This window comes from Ostrea edulis, chromosome 9, assembly GCF_947568905.1.
Source record: "Ostrea edulis chromosome 9, xbOstEdul1.1, whole genome shotgun sequence".
Taxonomy (NCBI): Eukaryota; Metazoa; Mollusca; class Bivalvia; order Ostreida; family Ostreidae; genus Ostrea; species Ostrea edulis.
This window is the reverse complement of record NC_079172.1, coordinates 17,333,958-17,359,404: the sequence shown is the minus strand read 5'-3', so window position 1 is coordinate 17,359,404 and position 25,447 is coordinate 17,333,958. Positions and strand designations below refer to the sequence as shown.

Here is a 25,447-nt window from a genome sequence, read left to right as displayed (position 1 = left end):
TCTTATACAGCTGTAGAGAGATCAGCTGTATGTAAAGTTCCACAAATTTTGACCTAGATGCATTGTACTCAAGGCCGTAACAGTGAGGGTTGTTTATCGTGACACGTGACCTCTGTTGTAGAGGTCATATCCGAAAGACCTGTGACTTTCACTTTTAATGTCGGGCGTTTGGCGAAGGAACAGTCACTACCTATGTTAAACGTTTAAAGTCTGACGCGGAGCAGGTAGTAGGAATCGAACTCGAGACCTCCCGGTTGCGAAGCGAATACACTAAACAAAAGGCTTGTAAAAAGATTTATGCCAAGAAGAATATAATAAATTCCTTCTAAATCGTATCTCGTGTGATTTTGAAAATATAAGCATTCTGTAAGTATTGTATAGCAATATATATTTCCGGTCCCAAGTCTTATCGACTGCATATATATATATATATATATATATATAATATATATATATATATATATATATATATATAACAGCTTATGCACAATAAGAAAGTTCACCTAGGTTTGGCCCGAGCAGGGCTCGAACTCACGACCCCCGGGCAGGAAGTGAACGCTCTACCATTGAGCTACCGCGATCGGTAACAGAGTTTCTAAGTCCAAGGACCATAACTCAGCAAGAAAAAAATCATTGGACGGGAATAAAATTCGAACTTGTCATGGTAAAGCAATGTGCCAAATATCAGATGAATATCTGAAAGCATGACGAAAAAGTGCGGCGGACTGACAGAGGGACCGGCGGACAGACAGATTGAAAATCTTAAGTCCCCTACGGCTTCGCCGATAGGGGACTAATAAAGCGACGTCCCTTCTTCAGGAACGAAGTAATGGAAGACACAGATTTCCGATTCACATACTCTTTCTGCTTCATAATTTGAAATGAAACCGACTAAAGGCAGTTTTCATTAGCCCTGGCATGACCATGCTTCAAGTTATTTCCTAATTTGGAAATTTCGATCTTGCAATGTGAACATAGAAAAACAACATATATTTTCTGTAGATTTGTAGTTTATTTTATTTTTATTTAAAACAAAATGTGAATAGATATTGCATTATATAGTCACCTGAGCAGTAAAAGTAAAACAAAACCGGTTGTACATAACACAATACCAAGACGGATCCGTAACCAGGGTGTGTGTGTGTGTGGAGGGGGGGGGGGTGTTGTATTACAAAACAATGTAAAACACTATCCAAACCAAAAAATGTACTGAAAAACCCGTTATTTTAGTAATCAGTGTGCCATCTGGAGCATTTTGAAAACCCCTCATCTGTTTTCTAAACCCAATTCCAAATATCCAGAAACTCGCACTGCATGAGGTAAATTCTGGTTACGGACCCACAAAACTTATAAGTTAACTAATATATACTATTCTATAAAGTTGAGGTAGACTGTGAGATAAAATTCTGGATTTCATGTGCAAAAACACAAAAAAATGAGTATTGAAAACCCCTGAAACAATGTTCTGATATCGTACTTAGAGCATGGAGTACAACTGAACTGCAGACGTCATTGTCTTGAGTTTGATGTTGTCCGTTATATAAGCACTCCTAGTCATATCGTGCCACCGTAGAATTTCCAAGAAATCTTTAGGTAGTTCCTATACAGTAGAAGATCTGAGGCGGTTTTGTTCCATCCTGTGGAATACCATAGGCAAGTTGTCTGAGGGATGCGGAACCGGCAAGTATTTTATTTTTGGATTCGGGTTCTTAATGTGCCAACAGGAACTACGACAAATTTCTATGACAAATACTTTCAACATAAGCATGGCAAATTCTTTTCCAGCACATCCTTTCTTACCACCTCCAAAAGGAAAGTAATGTTCACGATCATCAACTTGAAGACATGACCACCTGTCTGGGTTGAATTCTTCCGGCTTTTCTATAATGGAGCAAGTCTCGTGAGAATCACGTATGCTGTACACAATGCTCCAGCCTTTTGGTATTTGATAACCCTGCAAGTAAAGATGTGGAGAATAATCAAAATACTGTAGACAAAGAATAAATTTTAGAATTTTAATACAGCAAGAAAGTTATTTCTCCTACCTCTATCTCAAATGTTTGAAGGGCCTTTCTGTAGCCTCCTCCGATTGGTGGAGAAATTCGCAGTGCTTCCTTGACCACGTTCCGCACGTATTTCAATTTGTTGATTCGTCCAAGGTCCAGTGAAGAATTTCTGCTGTCCAACAAGCCATTCAAAGAAAGCTCCTCTGTAATCTTAAAAAGAACCTCTGGATTCCTGGCTATATTGAGAATCAATGTACTAGCGGCGCTTGATGTAGTCTCGTGGCCAGCAAACAACAACTCCAACGCCACGTTCTTAGCTTCTTCAATTTCTAGTTTCTCTTTTCCTTCGATACCCATCATCAGACTTAACGCATCTGTAGATCCCGTGCTGGACCAATCATTTTGTTTCTGTAATATAATCGCTTCGATTTTCTGAAGCATAGTTTCCCTTGCTTTCATTCCCTGCAACACACGGAAAGAATTCGTAGTAGAGATTATACATGCATTTTCTTATTGGTTAAAATGATTTCAACTAAAATAATATGAGTGTGTTTGAACAAATGTTTGGAACTGAAAATATATCTGCAAATTCATGTATACAAAATAAGCGTATAATTATATTGTGTACCTTATCCAAGCCTAGCCCAGGTATCCGTATTGGGATGCTGAAAAGACTGGACATGAAGGTTTCGAACGCACTCAAAAGTCGGCCATGTTCTTCCTTGTTCATTTCAAACCCAAGCAAGACCCGGCACGACAGTTCGAAAGCTAAACTCCTAAACTCATTATATCCCAAAATGTCTCTCTCGCAGCACCATTTGTTGATATACTTTTGGATTGTAGTTTGTGTCATAACTGCATAACCGCTTAACGCATCGTATGTGAATGCTCTCAGAATCGCTCTTTTGCGAATTGTATGAACTTTGCCTGCTGCAAGTGTTAAACTGCCTTCTCCCAGCAACATCTGTATGCTTCTTGGCCATTGCGATTCAACAAGGGAGTTTTCGTTTAAGAGTATCTTTCGAGCATTTGTAGCCCCAATGATTCGAACTGTGGGTTTTCCAAGAATGTGCGTCTTGAAAACGTTACCATATCTTTCTCTCCTTTTATCAAAGAATAGTCTTCCCTGCAAGACAATCAAAAGGATAAGAATTAAATATGCACGATGAAAGAAATTAACAAATTTACAAGTTCATTTGTGAACAGAGAAGCACCTGATCTCTACACCGGGGTATCTCAGAAGCCTAAAGAAATCAGCATGAAATCGAAATGACATTATTTCCATTAACATTAGAAAAAACGCTGATTTGTTTCGGTCAGTCTGAAGCCTATATGACGTAATCTTCAGGACCATTAAAAATTGTGCATACTCTCAAGCAAGTGGAAGACAAGCAGACGTTTAGCAGAAACAGATTTTGTCTTGGCCAATATGAAGGCATGCCTGTAGAAACCGCTCCATAGTTCTGTAGACCCCAATTAAGGAGGTTTGCTACACCAGAGAAATTTGATATGAATGTGGAGGACGCGTACAACAATATCTTAAAACTGAAAAATTTCAAATTTACTTAATTTAGCCAAAAAGTGCAATTTTAATAGAAACTAATCTGAAAAAAAAATAATTAAAAACCCCTGCTGGACTTGAACCCGCGATCTACAGCTCAGCAGTCGACGTGCTAACCTACCGAGCAACTCAGCGATGATTTTTGAAATGAATAGACAAACATGGCTGATATCTATATTTTCATTCATGTTTTAAAAGGAAGTCAGCCATTATGACGATGTAAAGTACCTCCTTCAGAGCACTTCTTTATAACTGCTTACGGCCATTGAGCAGTGAGGGTTCTTTAGAGTGCCAAACCTACGGTGACACGGGACATACGTTTTTAAGGTCATCTCCCAGGACCAGTGACATTCACACCTGATGCCAAGGATCTGGCGATGGAATTGTCACTACCTGTTTTAACGACTTATGTCTGTCGCGGCCGTGATTCGAACCCCAGCCTTCCGCATGCGGGTGAACGCTCTAATCTCTAGACCACCGCGGCGGTTGCAAAATAGAGAAAATATATCACATTTCATGTAACATAAATCCGTACATCAAAATGACCGTAATATCACGGACGCATAATTGTATTGGACATAATATCTTTTATAAAATGGAATACGACTGAGTTTTTCTTGATTTTTTTTAGTTTTACTGGGGCCAAGAAAGGTCGATATCATATATGTGGTGTTCAAACGATCTAATGCGTTTATTTTCAAATAGTATACATACATTAATTTACAACGAAAAACTGAGGCAATTCATAAAGGGTAAATTTGTCCTCAAATTTTCTGGGTCATATGCACCTAGAAATTTTTTTATATAAGATTTATCATTGACCACGGTCAACAATATTTACTATAAGTAACGTCTCTTTACTTATTTCCAATACTAGATAAAATCCAATACAGTGATAGTATTTGAATAAATATTAGGTAACGGAAGCGAAACTTGTGTGAATAAAGCATAGATATATTTGAACTTTAAAAAAAAAAGATTATATTGGTAATTAATTAGTTTTTAAATGTGATAGTAATTCTTAATGACAAATTTATTTTTTCATGAAATTTGGTTTTGGATGGCGTATGTAAATATATTAAATAACAATGTTGTTATTTTTCGTAATATTGACGTAAAAAAAGCGAATTTTGACGATCATCTGACCTCAGCATCGGAGGTACATATATATCTGTAAGTATTGAATTCGTGACAAAACTATGCTACACCTTTTGAACCCTTTAGGATTTAAATTGTGTGGTTCAGGCCAGTTTATGGAGTTATTGAAATGAACTTTAATTCATTTAAATAACATACAAAAATAAAGAACATTACGTAATGAAAAGCTTCTTTTAGATCACGTGTTTGACCTTCACCTGTAATTAGGAGAGATTGGGAACACGGCGAAATTTGAAAAATGTCGTATATACTTACCAAAAACAGGAACGATAATGTTTCACCAACGAATGGAAGACCGACTTCCCCCGGGGGTAAGGGGTAGTTTGAGGTGGGGTCCTGTTTTGAACAGATGTAGTATTTCCATAATTTGCAGCATAGTAATACAAGCAGCCAGGATATCAGAGACGGGTAGAGGACATACGTCAGTCTCCTGAATATCAGATAGAGCTGTACGTATCTGAAATACAAAAGTTTATCTTTTTGTCAAATATGATTTTCACAACCTATCTAATTATAGAAAAGTTGATCGCACAGGCACATAAAACAAAAGAGTCTAACGTTAATATTGATTTTATTAATCTAACCTCTCAAAATACTGATAATAAAAACGAGGGTGAAAAATAGATATAAATTTCTGAAAAGTTTTTTTTTTGAATTAAAAAACATCTATATTAATATACCAATCTGTGAAAATATCGTACATATGTAAAAGTCTTCAAATACACTTACTGCAGTTCGGATGAGCATGCTTCTTTGGGCAACAGTACCCGACACGATGAATTAGCGAGACACGGCGCATCGGCGCTAATGCTAGAATTTACCCAGTGCCAGTCGGAGGCTTCCATGACTTGCCTGCTCAGGTGAAGGGCAAAAACAATTCTAATACCAAAGTGCGAAGACGTTTATATACAGTGACCAATTGACCGACGAGTTCGCTCATTTAACAATCGGCACCACGTAATAACAGTGAACACAGACCTCGGTCACGAACAATGACTGGGGAGGCCGCAGGGGTGGGATTATTTACTCTGGATATTTATTTATTTTACCATTTTATGAGATATTCTCCCAAAACTCGTTATAAAAAAAACCACTTTCCTAAATTATGTATAAAAACGATTTACATAAATGAACATTCAACTTCCAAGTATTTTGATTTTTTGATAAACGATATCAAAATGGTTTCATCATCAGAAAATGATATAAGCTTCTTCTGTTCCCTGTAAGGGACCGGCCTACATGTCAGGCATTATCGCACATATCAAAATTGAAATTAATTTGTTTTTGTTCAATTTTATTAATCTCTGTAAGCAAATAATAATATTTTGCTGAACTAATTTCAAACGTTCAATGTAACATTTTATCAACCCTCTCTTGGCCTCTTGACCACTACTGATGAGGCTCGGTCCATCGCTTACTGACCCTATGACCTCGTAATAAGGGGCATGTCTTTGCCTCCTCAATTGATTGATTTCCCGCCAAATATTTAAGGAGCGTTGTATCATCTGCCTCTTAATGGTCCCCCATGATTTGAATTTGTAAGAGACAAGATAAAAGTGTGTATCTGATAGCAAGAAATGAAAAATGGGATCACAGTGCCCAGTGTGTTCGTATCTTAGGGTCATTTCAGGTTTCTGTTTACAGTTCAAGGCCCCAGTTCCCCGATATCATTGCAGGAAAACTTAGCGTATCAGTGATTAAACATATGAATATAAAATAATTATCACATATATTGTATTAATTTTTCATTAATTTATTTAAAGGACTTTGATGGATCATCGTGTGGCCTTTTATAAGGATAGAATAAAATATGTGCTCGTGAGTGCAATACAGATCTATATATACTCTAGTACATCCTAAAGTGTCAGATAGGTGTTGTCCACGAGTTCGGTGCCTGTGGGAATGGCAAGAAGCGGTATGACCTATATAGGAGGTTGATGCATGTCCATGTCCTTATCTAACCGTCAACAAGGGAAACAACTGAACAAAAAGGACAAAACCTTTGCAGCACACCCAGCAAAAGGAAATAAAAAAGAAAAAGGTATCGATTCACTTCCCACGGACATTAATAAGAACCTTTGCTTCTCTCCATTAATTTACATTTACTATATTGATGGCAGACGAATGTTCACCAAAATTTGGTAGTTCATTCAAAACGCTAAATTAAAAAAAAAAAAAAAAAAAAAAAAAAAAAAGCACAAAAATATAGGATCTCATTGCTTTTATGCATCATATATGTACTTATTGATATTTCTTTCAATTTCATATCTTCTTGATTTTGGCCAATCCTCTGTCGGTCTATGTTTGGTAAACAGCTCCCGGTGTAAACATACGGTGTATTGGTACCTTCATTCCAACAAACTGGAGTGTCGTTCAAATATTTCTGTAGTCATCAACAATCGTCAGAACAGTCAGAATTTTCTCTGTATATGTTGTCCTTTCAACACATTTATTTGAAGCCGTTTTCATACATTTTTTTTAGCAGACGACAGTACATTCAGCAGACGACAAGAAAACATGAGTAGGGCAAATACTTATTTTGTGAACCAGAGACGAAAAAAGCGTTTTGCATCTTATTCATATCATTTAAAAATTACTAAATGGCTTTTGTTGGCATAGTATATATTCCATCAGTTTGGTGATACCGGTGTCACCATTATTGCTGGTAATGGTGCGAGTGTTGCCGACTGGCGATTTTGGTAACTTAAATGATACAAACAATGACGTGTTTTCCGGTGACATTGCCGACAAAGCCACTTTATTGGAAAGCATCCTTACCTAAGCATGTTTTAAAATATTACCTTCCTGATCAATTTCATAAAGGAAGTATTCTGATTCATATAGAAGTTCATGTGGTTGGGGAGGTTAAATCGTATTCCATGGAATAAAACTATTATCGTCTGTAAATCTCCTCCAGGTTCGGTATTATCAACATTAACTCCCACATGTAATATAAAAACCACAACCAAATTATATGCCAAGATACTAAAATAAAGAAACATTACCTAGGATTCGGTTGCGAATCCAACCATTTTGAGAATTCGATTCGGTATAAGTTAATTGTGGGAATGTTTGAGGCATGTGTTGCTTTATGCACCCTCGAAAAAAAAAATTAAATCCCATTCGGGTTTTGCGCTCGTGGATATGATTATTCAGGGATGAATAGCTTTGTTTACTCCTAATTATCAAGCAATAAATTCATCATCAATAAATGGTGGTTATCTTAAGCATGTAATTCTACTAAAATGTTTAAGAAAAAACAAATCATGTTTGAAATGGATATCTTATGGTCATGTGTGGGTATTCTTTTTTTTAAAATATCGTTAAATACATAGTGGGTATGAAACAGATATCCCCGGTGTTGTTAAATAGCTGCTTTGGATATATGATCTAAAACTTAAATTTCCCCAATAATGGTAAGATAAAAAAAATTCTGTCTTCAAATATGTTATTCTAAGTTAAATAATCAATGTGACAGACGAACAGACAGACAGACAGACATGTAGAAAAAGCAAATACTAGATACCCTACTAAACCCCAACAGGTAGATGTGGACATAAAAATAAATTTCTACCGATATTTATTTAACTTTTGTACTTTGAACTTTTGACTAGTAACTACAGTGTACCTCTAGTACATCAGATTCGTAAAGAAAAAGTACCAACATACCTACATAACAAGCAGAGAGAAACAAGGGGGGGGGGGGGACGATATCGCGATGACATTGAAGTAGATTTATAGTATCAGATCGAACAGTTAACAACACAAACTGTGATAAAGTCTTCCTATTCAAATCTACCCTGATTTGTTTTTTGCCAAATGATAAGTTGTTTAAGAACATTTATTAAAATACCAACAAAAGAAATCACTGAACAGTGTACATTGTAATAGAAAAACAACACACATTACAACTGTCCTATGCATTGAAGTAGATTTATATGCGCTTTTTCATTAAATATTAATACACATTATATAGTTACTATGGTACGCACTACGTCAATTTGACCTGTACATATAACCTCTACATTATCTGATCTGACCTCCATTGTCACGAAGAGGATGTTTATTTGAAGTTATATACGATGTTCTCGTGGGGTTCACAAGTCTAACAGAGTATGTCAGCACCGAGGGGGAGAATGAATATCTAACTGAAATTACTTATAAAACAAACTGATTCATCGCTTTAAACTGACAGGAGTTTTGAACAAACTTCATATAGTATTCTTCGAATTTCAATACGGCTTATCAATTATAATAAAATCAAACATACAGGGTATTTGCCAAAAACGTGTCCCAACTTTTCAGCATCACTAAATTCATTGCACAGACACATGTCAGAATAAAGAGCATATTTAATTAATGTGTAGGTTTTTATAGGATTGTATGTATTATTCTCTACATTAATTGTATCTATGAATATTCACAAGTCATTTCAGGATGTGCTTCCGGTCGCAGTACCTCGGTGGTAGAACATTGGTTGGTGAACTAGCATGAGCTGTAGTGCTGGGGGAATGGGTGGTCATTCAATGTCAGTGCGCAGGTATATTAAGTCTTCCCCCAAATCTATCTGACAACCACTTTATCACTATATGTTTGTATTTTGTGTTCTTAGATAGTTTGATTTATTTGCTGTTCTCATCTGACCTTCCTGTCCGTGGTTTTCCTGACATTTTTCTTCTGTCATCAATAGTTCCATACTGTTGGAACTTCAACACTATGCGAAATGTATTTAAGAATTCTGTATGATGTTATTAATAACATCATAAAAATAAATGAATGTAACGTCATCATTTTTTTGTGCTCCCATTACAGCAAATTCTTACAATCCAACCTTTTTTCTTGAACATTATATTCAAAGTTTGGACATGTTTTTGAACAACCCTGTGTATAGCGGATAGGTTGTGTAATTATGATGAACCAGAGTATTCAGCGAAAAGAGTATGCCGAATTTATTCCGCATCCATCAATTCCGACAAAGAATTGCCATTTTTTAAGATATTATAAACAATATTTATTTAATTAAATTGAAGGGATTGGGCAGCAGGCATAGTCTATATAAGCCCTCTCCCTCTCGGAGACAAGATATCCTATATAAATCGTAAATCTAAGGTATTCCCTCTATCTTCATATAAATCCTGAATTCACTAAGACAGAATCTAGAAAAGAAAAAAAAAAAAAAAAAAAAAAAAAGGAAAGAAGAAAGATGTACTTCGTGGAGATAGTTATAAGCTTTTGTAATTTATGTAAGAAATGATGAATAAAAGCATGCAAAATAAAAAAAAAAAAAGAAAAAAAGAAAAAGAATAAATGAAAATAAATTGTGATTGAAAATAATAAATATCCCACAAACCGTTATTTACTTGATAAGCTATAAAGATATATGTAATTGCTCAGATTGAAATTATTCCCATGACTTTTCCCTTCGGTTTGGAAGTATTTGCGTTTGAGAAATAGAAAAGGAAAAAAAACAAAAAAACAACTTAGATAATTCATCTAATTATTGTAGATTCCGTGAGAACATGACCCCCCCCCCCTCCCCATATATGACTACGTAGATGTTTTTTCTTGCTTATCTGTAAGAGGACAACACAAAGGTTATTTTTGTGTTCTGGATTTATTGAAGCATTAAGAGGTAAACCTCTGACACTGCTTTATCCAGTACGTAAATATATTTGTAGATATTAAGGTCTTCAAAGGGTGAAAGCGAGGTTACGTTTATGTAATCACACACACACCGCAGATTCCACAGCGAGGACAGGCAAAGGTCACCTCTCATGGCGAAAATAAAACGCCCCGGGGACCCTCTCTAATCCTGGCCAATAAAACAAACAGTGTGATCGGATTGGTCACTGTGTGGTCAGGGCTTTCGGAATCTCTCAGGCCAAATATTTTTGTGAATGGAACGTGGGATTCATTGATAGGTCGTCAGGTGAACGTGAGGTGAAACTTCTGTTACAGTTTGTGAGGGAGTGAGGGGTCACTAGTGATTGTGTGACACCCCTATTGTGTTTGTTATGATAGAGAGTGGACATCAAGACTCTGACCAGCCTATCCCCTAGGTCAAACCACTGACCACACCTGCGCAGTATTTTGGGGTTTCCCCTCTGAAAGAATCTTAAAAATCGATTTTCTTTGTACACCTGCAAAATACACGAATATCTATCTATCTATCTATCTATCTATCTATCTATCTATCTAATGATTGTTAGCCAAAAATATATTTATTAAAGAAACACGTGACACAGTGATATTCTCCGCAACAATATTACCTGCATGACAACATGGTCTTGGAAAAATCGTCATAATTTTAAATTACAGTGCAAAAGAAATTTCGATTAAACTAACAGGTTATCAAAAACCTACTAGAAGTATTAAAGATCCTTCGACATCATGTGTTGTAAAATACACCCATTCTAAGCGTTACTGTCATGTTTGAACAGGGTGAAGTGTGTATATATATCTTGAGATGATTGATTGTAGGGATGTCTTATATCTCGATGGAATGGAATTTGGTGCTTTATCAGTGGGCATTTTTTCTTTACTCGTCAGAAATTGTACGATATATCCTCTTATTTGATGAAATCAGAGACATTTATGGATTGAATTATTTCATTACTAAGTTTGCATCGTTATGGATACTGCATGGTGAGCCAAAAAAAAAAAAAGTGAATTAAAAATATTATTGAAAAAAAGAAGTATTTATAGGGTATACTATAAATGTGGTTGCTCAAAATTCATATAAGGAATAATTATTCGGGTGTATTTATTACATATCTATCCGTTCGGGGTACAGGCAATGGTAACGCCCTCCGTGGTGTGTATTAAAATTCCAATATCGGGTTGTCTGCAAACTCAAGACACGAATTACATAAGTGTAGTCCTATAACAGAATCTTCTTAGTCTACGTTAAAGTTGACATTTATGTATGCCACCAATGTACTGGTATAAGTATTTAAGAAACAGGGCACAAGTAAGGGTTCTATGTCGCAACTTGTTGGTAAGTTAACATTAATTCACCAGTGAAGAATGGGCTCTGGTTTGAGGCGACCAGTTACGTAGGGGGAGTTGTTACCGTCACCATGGTGCTAATTGATATTCCTTTGGTGATGGCTGCAGTTCCTTGAATCCTAAAGATCTTGACCACAATGCAAGTATCCGTGGTCCTTTCAAGTGTCGTTTTCATTGCACTTCAAGCAGATGGATGAGTGCTAGCATTATCCGACCCATTTTAGATTGTGTGATATTCTTAAATTACCATATTGATGATCTGTTCAGATTTGCCACGCTTTATTTTTAGTTGCACTGCTTGCGGGAGCAACCCCGGGGTAGGTTATATAATCACTGAGGTCAGTAATACTTACACCAAGCTTTTAAGATTATTTGCTCATGACCTTAATTCTCTGGTTTAAAGACAAACATTTCAAAAACCAAGGCAATCTGGATAATCCCCACATACACTCTGGATGAATACAATGGACTACAGAACCTTTTAACAGATTAGGTGTAATATACTTTCCTTTCTGTCGGAATTCCTAGACGTTGAAATATAGATATATCTATCTATCAATTAGTCCAGATGCAGCGCGTTCATAGAGAAATGCCTATCATTACATTTTGTAAAGATGCATGCCAAGAAATTCCGTTCGGTCTGAATTCGTTGGCTTCAATAGGACCATATTACATGCTGATTAATAGTAGCCGTCGCTTATTTCTTAATTGCGATCACTGATTTATAACGGTTTTTCTACACCGGAGTTTTTACTAGGAATTTCTTGGCATGTACAAGGCAAAAACATTAGAAAAGTAAATATTAAGTAATGATAATTCTCATTATAATACAAATATTATATACATCATAGTATATAAAAGTATTGCAGTATATAATCGTATTCATATATACATATGGTAATGTACGACTTCCGGTATGGCGGCGATGAACGTTATTTTTTGAGAGACCAATTTTGCCCCGGATAAGTTGATAATGATCAAGCGTCAACGTAATGAGCCGCTACATGTATCTGCCAGCAGATCTGTAATGTAACATCGGGATATTTCTGTGAGTCATTATTTCTAAATACGAACTTAACTCGTATGTATACCCAGATTGAAAAATGGCGCGCAATGCAACTGTGTTTCCATTTGTCATAGATAAAAAATATCATTTAATAGTATTTGTACAGCAAGATTCAAAGAGTCTAAAGGGTTGGAGGTTGGGGGGGGGGGGGGGGCAGAACAAGTGTCCTCAGTTTCAGATTAACACATAGAAACATAATTGTATAACACAAGGTGTATAATTATAAAACAATATGCATAAACTCTAATATAAAAAAGAATATATATATAAAAGGTAATATTACGGATATGCAGTGCACCACCTCGTTAATTCAGCAGTACTCCGCAACATATGAGAGAAATTTATTTTCCAAGTCCAACCACGTGAACCCAATAACTGGACGAATTTAAATGCATTTGGCGATTTACAATGGTAAATATTCTTCAACAGTCAAATTCCATGAAGAAACATATCTACGTAAAGCTGTGGGTCCTCTAGTTTGCGGACTACAAACCATCAAGACGATTAGAATTACCTCCCTTAGTTAGTTCTCCCGCCAGACCGTGATTATTGATGAAGTGGAAAGTGGACTTGATTATTAGATAGGATTTGTGCATGTTATTTTCTGACAGCATTATACACTGTTCATATCATTTCACTCGATGGCTAGAAGATGGCCAAGGTCGCGGATCCTAAAGTTATGTCATCGAGTTTTCTACCGTATTTTAACTGTTCATCGACTGATGATTTGTTCAAAGAAAAAAACCCCCACTTATCTGCATCATTAACTTGAATCTCTGTCGGCACGTTGGTCATAACTTGACTATGATACAGACTAATTTCAAATCTAAAGATCAGGGTCGACATGTCAGTAAAGGCAACGTAATTATACTTTTCTATTTTTGTTTTTACAGTTTTCTACAATATTTTTTTTTTCAAAAATGAAAACAAGAGATCCACTTCCCTCCTCATCGCTTACCAATTGGAAGTAGGCGATGACATAATACAGATAGAATATGTCGTCTGTTTGACTATGCAATATTCATGTAATTTCGCTAAAGTTTGGTATAAGGGCAAAACGATCTCCTCATAAGTAAAACCGAAGACCACATTGCTAAATACTTCCTGTTGGTCGATTCTATCTTGTTTTAGGAACACCGGTGTAACACAGGCGCTATTTAAGAGATAATATAGGATGTATTTTCTGGACCGTGTTAGCATTTAATTAAGATTAAGATAATGGAGTTTTCTGATAAGAAATTCAGCCTGATAAACAAAGTAACGCTGCCGGCTTTCATGCTGTGCACTTTTCTTCCAAATGGCCATAGTCTAATTACACATTATATCATGGACTCAGTAATGATGATTACTGATAACGAAGTACATGTAATACCAAGATAAAGTGGACGTCAGCGGCTGTGTAGTATTTTCTTTGGTATTGAAAATTCGTTTAAATTGTGTTATGAATGGGTTTTACCTTAAAAAGACCACATATATTTCTTACAACGTCAGAAGTAGACATTAATCTTTATATATATGGTACACTATCTCGTTTACTATCTTATTTCTCCTATTCCATTTACTGTCCTATTTTGTTTACTGTCTTATTTCATTTACTGTCCTATATTTCCTACTTCAATTACTCTCCAATTTCTCCTATTTTATTTACTGACTTATCTTTCCTACTTCAATTTCTATCCTATTTTTCCTGTTTCTTTTACTCTCCTGTTTACTGTCGCATCCTTCCTACTTCAATAAATATCCTATTTTCCCTTTTTCGCTTACTGTCCTATTTCTCCTATTTCGTTTACAATCCTATCTTTCCTATTTCATTTAGTGTGGTGCGGCTTCAACGAGTTCTAGTAATGGCAAGACAAGAAATGTCGCAAAATTGTGAGATAATTTGTCTTTTAAAAGGTCACTATGCTACTCAAGACACATACCGGTAGTATATACTAAAAGAGTTCGAAAACGTGTGATTTTATGATTACGGCAGCAATAATTTCGAGGTATGACTTTGTTTCCCTAGCGGAAGAGCATGGTTCGCATGCTCTTCCGCTAGGGAAACAAAGTCATCGTCGGAGGATCTTAATCCATGCACGAAAGAAGAGGCTTGTGACAAGGCAATTAACGATGAGTTGGCAACTCGTATCACAGATTGGTTCTTTAAGGGAATAGAAGATGAAAGCTATTTCATATAAGAGAACCAAGAAATGTCCGGCTTTTGTGACAATTAAATCTTACCTAACGGACTGGGACTTTTTGAGTCCATTCATTAGATCTGCTGCGGATAAAGAGATGCAGAACATGTCTATAATGAAAGGATAAGGTTTATTGACCACACACATTTTTATTGACCACACACATTTTTATTGACCACACATACATAGTTTCTACTAAGATTTCAAAATAAAGTTGAATAAGACACCTGTTTAGCACGAGATCTAGCAGGTGCTCCAAGTCACAGTCTACACGAAATTACGACCTGTATTTGTCATCCGAAGTAGATTGAGTTATTTTCTTATAAAGGTTATATATCGATGACTATTGTTTGCAAATTCAAAACAAACATGTGGCAGAAGCATGGAGTTTAGTAGACAGTCTTGCAGTGAATCATGAAAAATCAGTATTAATAACCTACAAATAAAAGTGTCTTTCTGGGCAACATTATTGACTCGATGCTTGTCATATTTACACTCTAAAAACAATGTTTAGGTTTGGAACACTTTTTAAACGTGTTTAGGTCTAAACGTGTTTAGGATTGTGCTTATATCCTAAACGCGAAGTGTAATAAACATGTTCTACTCTAAACATGTTCAGACTGAGAACATGTTTAGCTATGCAAAAATACAGTATCTAAACACAAAATAACATGCTAAACACTTGCTAAACACATTCCTAAACGTCTAAACACAATCCTAAACGTCTATGCGTTTAGGTTTTGAACATGATAAGCTTAGTAACATTGTTGACATTAGTTTTACAGTCTTCATGTAGAATATTCCTGTCTTCTGTAAATGAAATTCGAATTGCAGAAAAAATTGCATGTCAGAATTGCCATACTTCAAACTGCTATAGTGTACCAGGTCCCGATAGTGACCATAGTGTACATCATACGCCGTATTGCAAGTATACACTGTCGAGGTCGATATCCAAAATTGATGGAACCATTAGAAGAGCCGTCTATGGGCTTTAACCCTTTACTGTTGGAAATGAGCAGAGTTTAGGAGTATCCAGAAAATTTTGATCTGGAATTCCATTTCAACTTGAACAGGTCTGGACACATACATATTGAATTTAAAAAAATAGTGTAATTCATTGTCTCTGGTATTAGACGTGCCTTTAGTGTTGATTTAAACCAATGCATCACTCTTACTTTGCATTGGAACAAAATTCATTTAAATCTTGTGAAAGAGAACATCAGTTGCAATTGATGCATCCCCCCTTTTTTTAATTCAACATGTGACAGTGCCTGTTATGCGAAAACTAGCATATCAAAGACAAAAAAATTGTTGAAGTTGTACTTGCCGGATGATATTTAACCATGTATAGTTTACTTCTTATATGTGCATAAGTGATTTTTAATGATTTTGTCTTTAACATGTATCGCGGAAATGTCAACTGTGTTGTTTCGGCAATTAGAATATAGAAGTAGAGTTATCGGACTTGCAATGTAATTTGAGAAGAACCACCCAAACCCGTGTAGTGATTTTGGGGGGTGGATTTTTAGTATTTCTGGTCGGGCTCGAAGTCCTCTGAGCCTGCACGTGATTTTCTCTCTCTCTTACCCGCGAACTCTAGGCAATCGGACGTGTCTTAGAAAGTGCAGCAGTGTAGTTATTGTATTTGTTAACCCCTTGTAAGTTGTTCTCTGTATTTGTGAATATATCTGTTTATAAGTGTTTTCCGGTGTTCTTTGTGTGTAGGAAATCACTTTACCCGCATTGTTCGATTTGAAACATCATGGATCCCACAGACACAGTTTGTAATACAAGGGATATTCTTGCTAGATTTTGCAATGTTATTCTCCTATAATAGAAGAGAAAGCTACTATTTAAGACTCTTTAATGCTGTGGATTGAGTTTTAAATAGAAGGTTAGCAAATCATTTTGTAATTGAGACAAAGTCAAAACCTAAATACAAGGAGAACTAAACAAAGTCAAAACCTAAATACAAGGAGAACTAAACATGTTTAAAACCTAAACACAAAAGAGGTAGTGTTCAAAACCTAAACACAATAAGGGTAAACATGTTCAAAACCTAAACATAATAAGGGTTAAACATGTTCTACACCTAAACATAAAAAGAATTAAACATGTTCAAAACCTAAACACAATTAGTTAGACATGTTCCAAACCTAAACACAAAGAGATTTAAACATGTTCAAAACCTAAACACATTGGGTTGAACATGTTCAAAACCTAAACGTAAAAAGTGTTAAACATGTTTAAAACCTAAACAAAAAAAAAAGTGTTCAACATGTTTAGATTTAGAACGCGTTCAAAACTGTACACAAGAAATGTGTTTAACTTTGTGTTTAGGATCTAAACACCATTTTTAGAGTGTACTAATAATAGAATGTTGGAAATTTCAGATGCCGGCACAGAGTTACATACTAGTAAGAACGGGTTTGATAGAAGCAGAGAATTTACAAAAATAATTATCAGTGGCCAGTTTTTCTGATTCAGTGTTCGACCCATCATTTTACAGAGATTTAGAAAGAGCAAAAACCAGGGCTCTTGAAAACTCGAAGTATGACTTTTGATGCTTCCATAAAAATCTCGGAAATGAAAGTGGAGTTAGAATGGGGAATTGCGAGCATTTGAACATCATCAAATCTCGTATCATGTGGTCCATTTTAACTCACAATAGCATCAGATCTTGGATGAAAAGCAGTTGAAACACTTCGTAAACAGGCGGCAGATGGACTCCACAAGAAGCATTAAATCATGTAAATTTCTTAGAGCTGCTTGCTTGTTTTTATGGTTTAAATTCCTTTTGTCAGAAAATAAACAATAAGGAAATTAAATTGTTGGACAATACCATAGGCATTTGGGTGATATTACTTCTCAAAACTGATAAACCTGCCCAAGTAGGTTATGGTGTAAGGGTGGAGGGATTTGGTGAATGCTTGGGATATACCTCCCGTAGACGCCGTAGAAACTGATCATTATCCCGTATTTTTAAACTGACAGTGACAATAAACACCATCTTATTCACAAAGTGAATGGGATTGGGCAGTTGGCATGGCGTATTTTAGCCCTCTTTCTAATCACGCACATCTGATGGCCAAATTGAATATTTGTGTTTAACAAGTGTGGTTTCGGGCAGATTGTTTTGATGTGGGAAAAACCTCTGTTAGATTTATTTTCCACATGTTTGAATTATCAGATTAACAATCCCCCCCCCCCCCCGGAAACCTGGTCCTGGCCTTGGAAACCTGACCCTGGCCTTGGAAACCTGGCCAAATACTGTGAAATCTTTAGATTTCGTGGGACTCAATTTTCGTTGGTAAACATTTCAAACCACAATGATATGTACAATTTATACAATTTTTCAATGTACATGTTAACCATACCCACGAAATTACATCCCAGCGAAACAGTAAAATCTCCACAATCCACGAAAATTACATCCCAGCGAAACAGTAAAACATCCACAATCCACGAAAATTACACCCCAAACGAAACAGTAAAATCTCCACAATCCACGAAAATTACATCCCAGCGAAACAGTAAAATCTCCATAATCCACGAAAATTACACCCCAAACGAAACAGTAAAATCTCCACAATCCACGAAAATTACATCCCAGCGAAACAGTAAAACATCCACAATCCACGAAAATTACATCCCAGCGAAACAGTAAAACCTCCACAATCCACGAAAATTGGCCCCAGTGAATTTAGATGATTCCACAGTATATGAATGCATTGAGTCTTTGTGGGACTGATATTTATGGATATTTTCCTTTCAGACTCCTCAGTCCATGTGTCGGGAGGATACGTCAGGACCGGATGTGTCAGGAAGATACGTCAGGACCGGATGTGTCGGGAAGATCCGCCAATACCGGATGTGTTGGGAGGATACGTCACGACCGGATGGACTGTATTCTTGTAGCACCCAGTATAGCCAACTTAACCTTGGTTCAGTCCTATGATAGGATCATTGGTGAATCGTCCCATGATTTTACTAGAAATGGATGACTTGATGAATCTTGTTAACTTGGATGCAATCCAATGAAAGACTCCATTGTAATGATGTCGGTTATTAGGCCACAGTTCCAAAACCCGAGGAATTTCGCGAGAAGCAGACTCTATCCCGTTAGCATCATGGAAGCCGGGAACCAAGAATTGATATTCATTAACATTCTATAGGAATGTTCTGTGATGAAAGGTCGATTGATCTTTACTATTAAGCATTCTATATGTAAAAAAAAAATATCGCATGGGTCTTGTTTACCTAACAAAGAATTGCGAGTGCTGCATCTCACTTGTAACTCGACAACTGACATTCAAATTTTTGCTGACCATTAGAAATATTTTAGATAAACATTGTAAACATTAACAAGAGGCCCATGGGCCACATCGCTCACCTGAGTCACCTTGGTCCATATCAGAAGATTTTCCATATCTATTTGCATGTAAAACCGTAGTCCCTATTATGGCCCCAAACCTACCCCTGGAGGCCATGGTTTTAGCAAACTTGAATCTACACTATGTCAGAAAGCTTTCATGTAAATGTGAACTTCTTTGGCCCAATGGTTCTTGAGAAGAAGATTTTTAAAGATTTTCCCTATATATTTGTATGTAAAACTTTGATCCCCTATTGTGGCCCCATCCTACCCCAGGGGGGCATGATTTTAACAAACCTGAATCTGCACTATATCAGAAAGCTTTCATATAAATCTCAGCTTTTCTGGCTCAGTGGTTCTGGGAAGAAGATTTTTAAAAGATTTTTCCTATATATTTGTATGTAAAACTTTGACCCCCTATTGTGGCCCCATCCGACCCCCGGGGGCCATGATCTTAACAATTTATAATCTGCACTATATCAGGAAGCTTTCATATAAACCTCAGCTTTTCTGGCTCAGTGGTTCTTGAGAAGAAGATTTTTAAATATTTTTCCTATAAATCTGTATGTAAAACTTTGACCCCCTATTGTGACCCCAACCGACCCCCGGATGCCATAATTTTAACAATTTAGAATTTGCACTATATCAGGAAGATTTCATATAAATCTCAGCTTTTCTGGCTCAGTGGTTCTTGAGAAGAAGATTTTAAAAGATTTTTCCTATATATTTGTATGTAAAACTTTGATCCCCTATTGTGGCCCCATCCTACCCAAGGGGGCCATGATTTTAAGAATTTAGAATTTGCATTATATAAGAAAGCTTTCATATAAATCTCAGCTTTTCTGGCTCAGTGGTTCTTGAGAAGAAGATTTTTAAAGATTTTCCCTATATATTAGTATGTAAATTTTTTGATCCCCTATTGTGGCCCCATCCGACCCCCGGGGGCCATGATTTTAACAATTTAGAATCTACATTATATAAGGAAGCTTTCATATAAATCTCAGCTTTTCTGGCTTAGTGGTTCTTGAGAAGAAGATTTTTAAAGATTTTCCCTATATATTTGTATGTAAAACTTTGATCCCCTATTGTGGCCCCATCTGACCCCCGGGGGCCATGATTTTAACAATTTAGAATTCGTACTACCTAATAAAGCTTATCTATAAATTTCATCTTTTCTGGCCCAGTGGTTCTTGAGAAGAAGATTTTTTAATGACCCTACCCTATTTTTACCTTTTCTTGATTATCTCCCCTTGGAAGGTGGCCTGGCCCTTTATTTTAACAATTTAGAATTCCCTTTACCTAAGGATGTTTTGTGCCAACTTTGGTTGAAATTGGCCCAGTGGTTGTTGAGAAGAAGTTGAAAATGTGAAAAGTTTACAGACGGACGGACGCCGGAATACGGGTGATCAGAAAAGCTCACTTGAGATTTCAGCTCAGGTGAGCTAAAAATGGGAAAATAAATTGAAAATTTTCAGTTTAAATCGTGCCCATGCCCCTTTAAGGATCGATCGAAAACATCTAGAAATAAAAGTTTTGCATGTGGTTCTAATATATTTGTGACCGGTCGACAGGGGATGCTTACTCCTCCTAGGCACTTGATCCAACCTCTGGTATATCCAGGGATGCGTGTTTGCCCAACTCTCTATTTCATATTGCTTATAGGAGTTATGAGATTGATCACTGTGCGTTATCTTCACCTATCATACTTATGATATGAAACCTTACAAAATTAAAAATCTCTATAAAACGTTATTTATGATCCTTAGCTCAAAACCACTCGTCAAGTGGACTGTGCTCGTAAAAATAACATCCGATAAGGGGGTCTAGCAGAAGGAAGTTGTATCGTATGGTTGACCCCCTATTGCATACTCATATGTAAACAAAACCCAGAAAGACTAGTATAAAATATTGTTTGCCCACAAAAAAGGGTGGGTAGCAAATCCCTGATTATGGTCCGACGACTCGTGGGCTAAGGATATACAAATTTGAACTTAGATTAAATGTTTTTAGCACTAACTAGTACCAACAGATTATCACACGATACAAATAACTATACATACCATGATACAAATACTGCATATATAATAGATAAGTATATAATTCTTGTACATTACAAACGCCGAGAATACGTGACATGTTCACTTGAAATCTCTGCGGTGGAAATGTCCGATGTGGCTGAACAAACAATTACACTGTTGAGATATTGAACCGAAACTGCGGCGCACGAGTCGTCTCCAATGCATTTCCTCAAGCACTCCGATATAGTGCTGCAGGTGAACATCCACAAATCAGATACCACGGATTGGTTAATCGACAGCTTTTCAAAAAGAATACAGCGCTGAATTGGAGGTTCAAATGTACCCGCAGATACAGCGGAGTGTATTGGAAACGGAATCCACGTCATTGCTGAGAAGGGTGATGTCTGTGAGTTTTTAATTGTCATTAGGGAATGTGTTATTGGACTGTGCTCAGTATTATGTTCAACCGTTGTCAGGTACTGTGTTGTTGTGGAGTCCGATTCCGTCGTTGCGTATTGTGTTGTTGTGGAGTCCGATTCCGTCGTTGCGTATTGTGTTGTTGTGGAGTCCGATTCTGTCGTCACGTATTGTGTTGTTGTGGGATCCGATTCCGTCGTTGCGTATTGTGTTGTTGTGGAGTCCGATTCTGTCGTCACGTATTGTGTTGTTGTAGAGTCCGATTCCGTCGTTACGTATTGTGTTGTTGTGGAGTCCGATTCCGTCGTCACGAATTGTGTTGTTGTGGGATCCGATTCCGTCGTTGCGTATTGTGTTGTTGTGGAGTCCGATTCTGTCGTCACGTATTGTGTTGTTGTAGAGTCCGATTCCGTCGTTGCGTATTGTGTTGTTGTGGAGTCTGATTCTGTCGTCACGAATTGTGTTGTTGTGTTCAATACACAGTAAGGGGAGACTCCGGGTATAAAATCAGCGGTAATATCCCCTGAATGAAAACCAAAAGACTATTTTCATAACATTCTCCCTTTGTCAAATTAATCGTACTTCAGTCAGTTGAACTGCAGTTTGTTTATAATATGTAGAAAATATTAAATGACCTGATGAGAAATACAGTCTGGCGATGTGGGTTGACCGTGTGGAGAAACCGATGCGTTTACTAATGCCACTTAAAAGACTATCTTATAAGTATGTTTAAAGTAGTATCTTATAAGTATGTTTAAAATACTACCTTATAAGTATGTTTAAAATACTATCTTATGAATATGCTTATAATACTACCTTATAAGTATGTTTAAAATACTACCTTATTAGTATGTTTATAATACTACCTTATAAATATGTTTATAATACTATCTTATAAGTATGTTTATAATACTACCTTATAAGTATGTATACTTATAATACTATCTTATAAGTATGTTTATAATACTATCTTATAAGTATGTTTAAAAGACTATCTTATAAGTATGTTTATAATACTACCTTATAAGTATGTTTATAATACTATCTTATAAGTATGTTTATAATACTACCTTATAAGTATGTATACTTATAATACTATCTTATAAGTATGTTTATAATACTATTTTATAAGTATGTTTCAAAGACTATCTTATAAGTATGTTTAAAAGACTATCTTATAAATATGCTTATAATACTACCTTATAAGCATGTTTAAAATACTACCTTATAAGTATGTTTATAATACTATCTTATAAGTATGTTTAAAATACTATCTTATAAGTATGTTTAAAGTACTATCTTATAAGTAGGCAAAGTATGCTTAAAATACTATCTTATAAGTATGCTTAAAATACTATCTTATAAGTATGTTTACTTTGAAAACCAGAATGCGTCTCAAATTCTCAACAAATATCTGATTGCTATCCAATTACTACTATCAGAAATGTTAATTGATTATTTAATCTTCAAACCTTTAATACATAGAAGTGTCAAAAAATATCAAACGGCAATTTCAAAAAGTAGAAATTTAGCATACTAACTAACTATATATACATGGATAGCTAGCTAGATAGATACATGTAGATACAGAACTAGGTTCAGTGGCTGTCTGGTTCCAGTGTTAACTATATATACATGGATAGCTAGCTAGATAGATACATGTAGATACAGAACTAGGTTCAGTGGCTGTTTGGCTCCAGTGTTAACTATATATATATGAATAGCTAGCTAGATAGATACATGTAGATACAGAACTAGGTTCAGTGGCTGTCTGGTTCCAGTGTTAACTATATATACATGGATAGCTAGCTAGATAGATACATGTAGATACAGAACTAGGTTCAGTGGCTGTTTGGCTCCAGTGTTAACTATATATACATGGATAGCTAGCTAGATAGATACATGTAGATACAGAACTAGGTTCAGTGGCTGTTTGGCTCCAGTGTTAACTATATATACATGGATAGCTAGCTAGATAGATACATGTAGATACAGAACTAGGTTCAGTGGCTGTTTGGCTCCAGTGTTAACTATATATACATGAATAGCTAGCTAGATAGATACATGTAGATACAGAACTAGGTTCAGTGGCTGTTTGGCTCCAGTGTTAACTATATATACATGAATAGCTAGCTAGATAGATACATGTAGATACAGAACTAGGTTCAGTGGCTGTTTGGCTCCAGTGTTAACTATATATACATGAATAGCTAGCTAGATAGATACATGTAGATACAGAACTAGGTTCAGTGGCTGTTTGGCTCCAGTGTTGACCGTTGATTGATTATTTTACGTCCTGTCGAGGATTTTTCACGAATTACAAATATGGAGAGAGATGAAGGGGTCTATGTGATTATGAATTTGACATAATTGAACTCAAGTATTTTTCATATTTCAATTAGGATGATAACATATGTACTATACCATTATGTATTTAAGTCTAATTCAACAAATCTAATATTCCCAAAAAAATCTTCTTTTCTATCAGGTTTGGTCATTTTGCACTAACAATATCTAATAATTCTTTATAAATACATTATCTCTTGCTGTAAAATTTCCAAATTTAAATATGTTGCAACTCATGAAATTAACATCATTTCCCAAATCATTTCAAGAATGCGAAATTGAAAATAGGGCAAACAAGGACCACTAGGAATACCAGAGGTGGGGTACGGTGTCTAGGAGGAGTAATCATCCCCTGTCGACCGGTCACACCCGACATGAGCCCTATATCCTGATCAGGTAAACAGAGTTATCCGTAGTCAAAATTAGTGTGCCAAGAACGGCCTAACTGAACACATTCGCCGTGAGCCCTAGATTTTGATTTTTCTCTTCTCTGTGTGTCATGATCGAAGATTCAGTTGTGAATAGATAGACTCGAAAAGTTTATTTTGTTTAGAAAACTCTTTGATATCTGGACCCAAAAGAGATCTATAGAAACTTACACTCTGTTGTCCACACACTGGGGTCGCACTTTTCATACAAGTCCCTCATGGTATCCTTGGGAGAAAATACAGAAACGGTGTAAAATTGAAGACAAGACATATACCCCTTAAAGCTCGAATTTCTCAAAAAGTTTTGTCCAAAGCGAAAACAACCACTGATATCAATGTTTGGGATATTTCCTGATTCAGTGAGTGTAGAAATATAACGAGGTATTTCTTTTGCTCCCGAAGACACATCCACATGAAGTAAATCAAACTGGTCGTTCATTCCCCACATATTATTGTATTCGGCTCCAATGAAATGCCAACTGTTGGACTGAAGATGAAAATCCGGAGCACTATGCTCATATCTCGTCCCATCGGTGGAAAAAAAGATGGCAGTTAGGACACCATTCTTGAGGCAAAGTTCAAATCCACCAGCAGCACCATCAAACTGAATCAAAGTTGCAGTTTGATAAGCTTCTTCAAAGTATACATAGAATAAAATTGCCATTGATGATTCGGCAGAGAAACTGTTTACTCCCACCGGAACTTCGACGTAGGAATCTGGGATGCCATGAAAGAACAAAGCGTTCAGCGGAACTTGAGAGGGTATTGCTGGCTCCGGAATCGCAATATTAACGGAATGAAGGAGCGCTACACTGAAAAAAAGGTTGCTATGTGTACTCGGTATATGATTGTCTGTCAAGAAATCTACTGAAGTAACAAGTATACAA

At 36.2% G+C, this 25,447-nt stretch overlaps 2 protein-coding genes across 2 annotated transcripts; both read right to left on the bottom strand.

The window, feature by feature from the left end:
* Positions 1-1,097: 1,097 nt before the first annotated feature.
* On the bottom strand, positions 1,098-5,751 carry LOC125659425 (cytochrome P450 26A1-like). Its single transcript, XM_048891095.2, has 5 exons — positions 5,455-5,751; positions 4,981-5,182; positions 2,635-3,132; positions 2,046-2,468; positions 1,098-1,954 (listed from the first exon to the last, which is right to left on the bottom strand). The coding sequence occupies exons 1-5, from the start codon at positions 5,568-5,570 to the stop codon at positions 1,601-1,603; spliced, it is 1,593 nt and encodes a 530-aa protein (XP_048747052.2). The 5' UTR covers positions 5,571-5,751; the 3' UTR covers positions 1,098-1,600.
* Positions 5,752-21,166: 15,415 nt separating this feature from the next.
* Positions 21,167-25,361, bottom strand: LOC125660237 (uncharacterized). The gene is made up of 2 exons (XM_048892070.2): positions 24,732-25,361; positions 21,167-22,309 (listed from the first exon to the last, which is right to left on the bottom strand). Exons 1-2 carry the CDS (start codon positions 25,222-25,224, stop codon positions 21,462-21,464), a joined length of 1,341 nt encoding a protein of 446 aa, XP_048748027.2. The 5' UTR covers positions 25,225-25,361; the 3' UTR covers positions 21,167-21,461.
* Positions 25,362-25,447: the final 86 nt, after the last annotated feature.

Excerpts from the sequence above, each read along its gene's own strand:
- LOC125660237 (XM_048892070.2), bottom strand. The coding sequence starts at position 25,224 with ATGGCAATTTTATTCTATGTATACTTTGAAGAAGCTTATCAAACTGCA. Across the intron at positions 22,310-24,731 it reads CAGTGTGTGGACAACAGAGT|GGGATATTACCGCTGATTTT; the intron begins GTAAGTTTCTAT and ends GTTTTCATTCAG.
- LOC125659425 (XM_048891095.2), bottom strand. The coding sequence starts at position 5,570 with ATGGAAGCCTCCGACTGGCACTGGGTAAATTCTAGCATTAGCGCCGAT. Across the intron at positions 5,183-5,454 it reads GCATGCTCATCCGAACTGCA|ATACGTACAGCTCTATCTGA; the intron begins GTAAGTGTATTT and ends TTTGTATTTCAG. Across the intron at positions 1,955-2,045 it reads TTCAAACATTTGAGATAGAG|GGTTATCAAATACCAAAAGG; the intron begins GTAGGAGAAATA and ends CTTTACTTGCAG.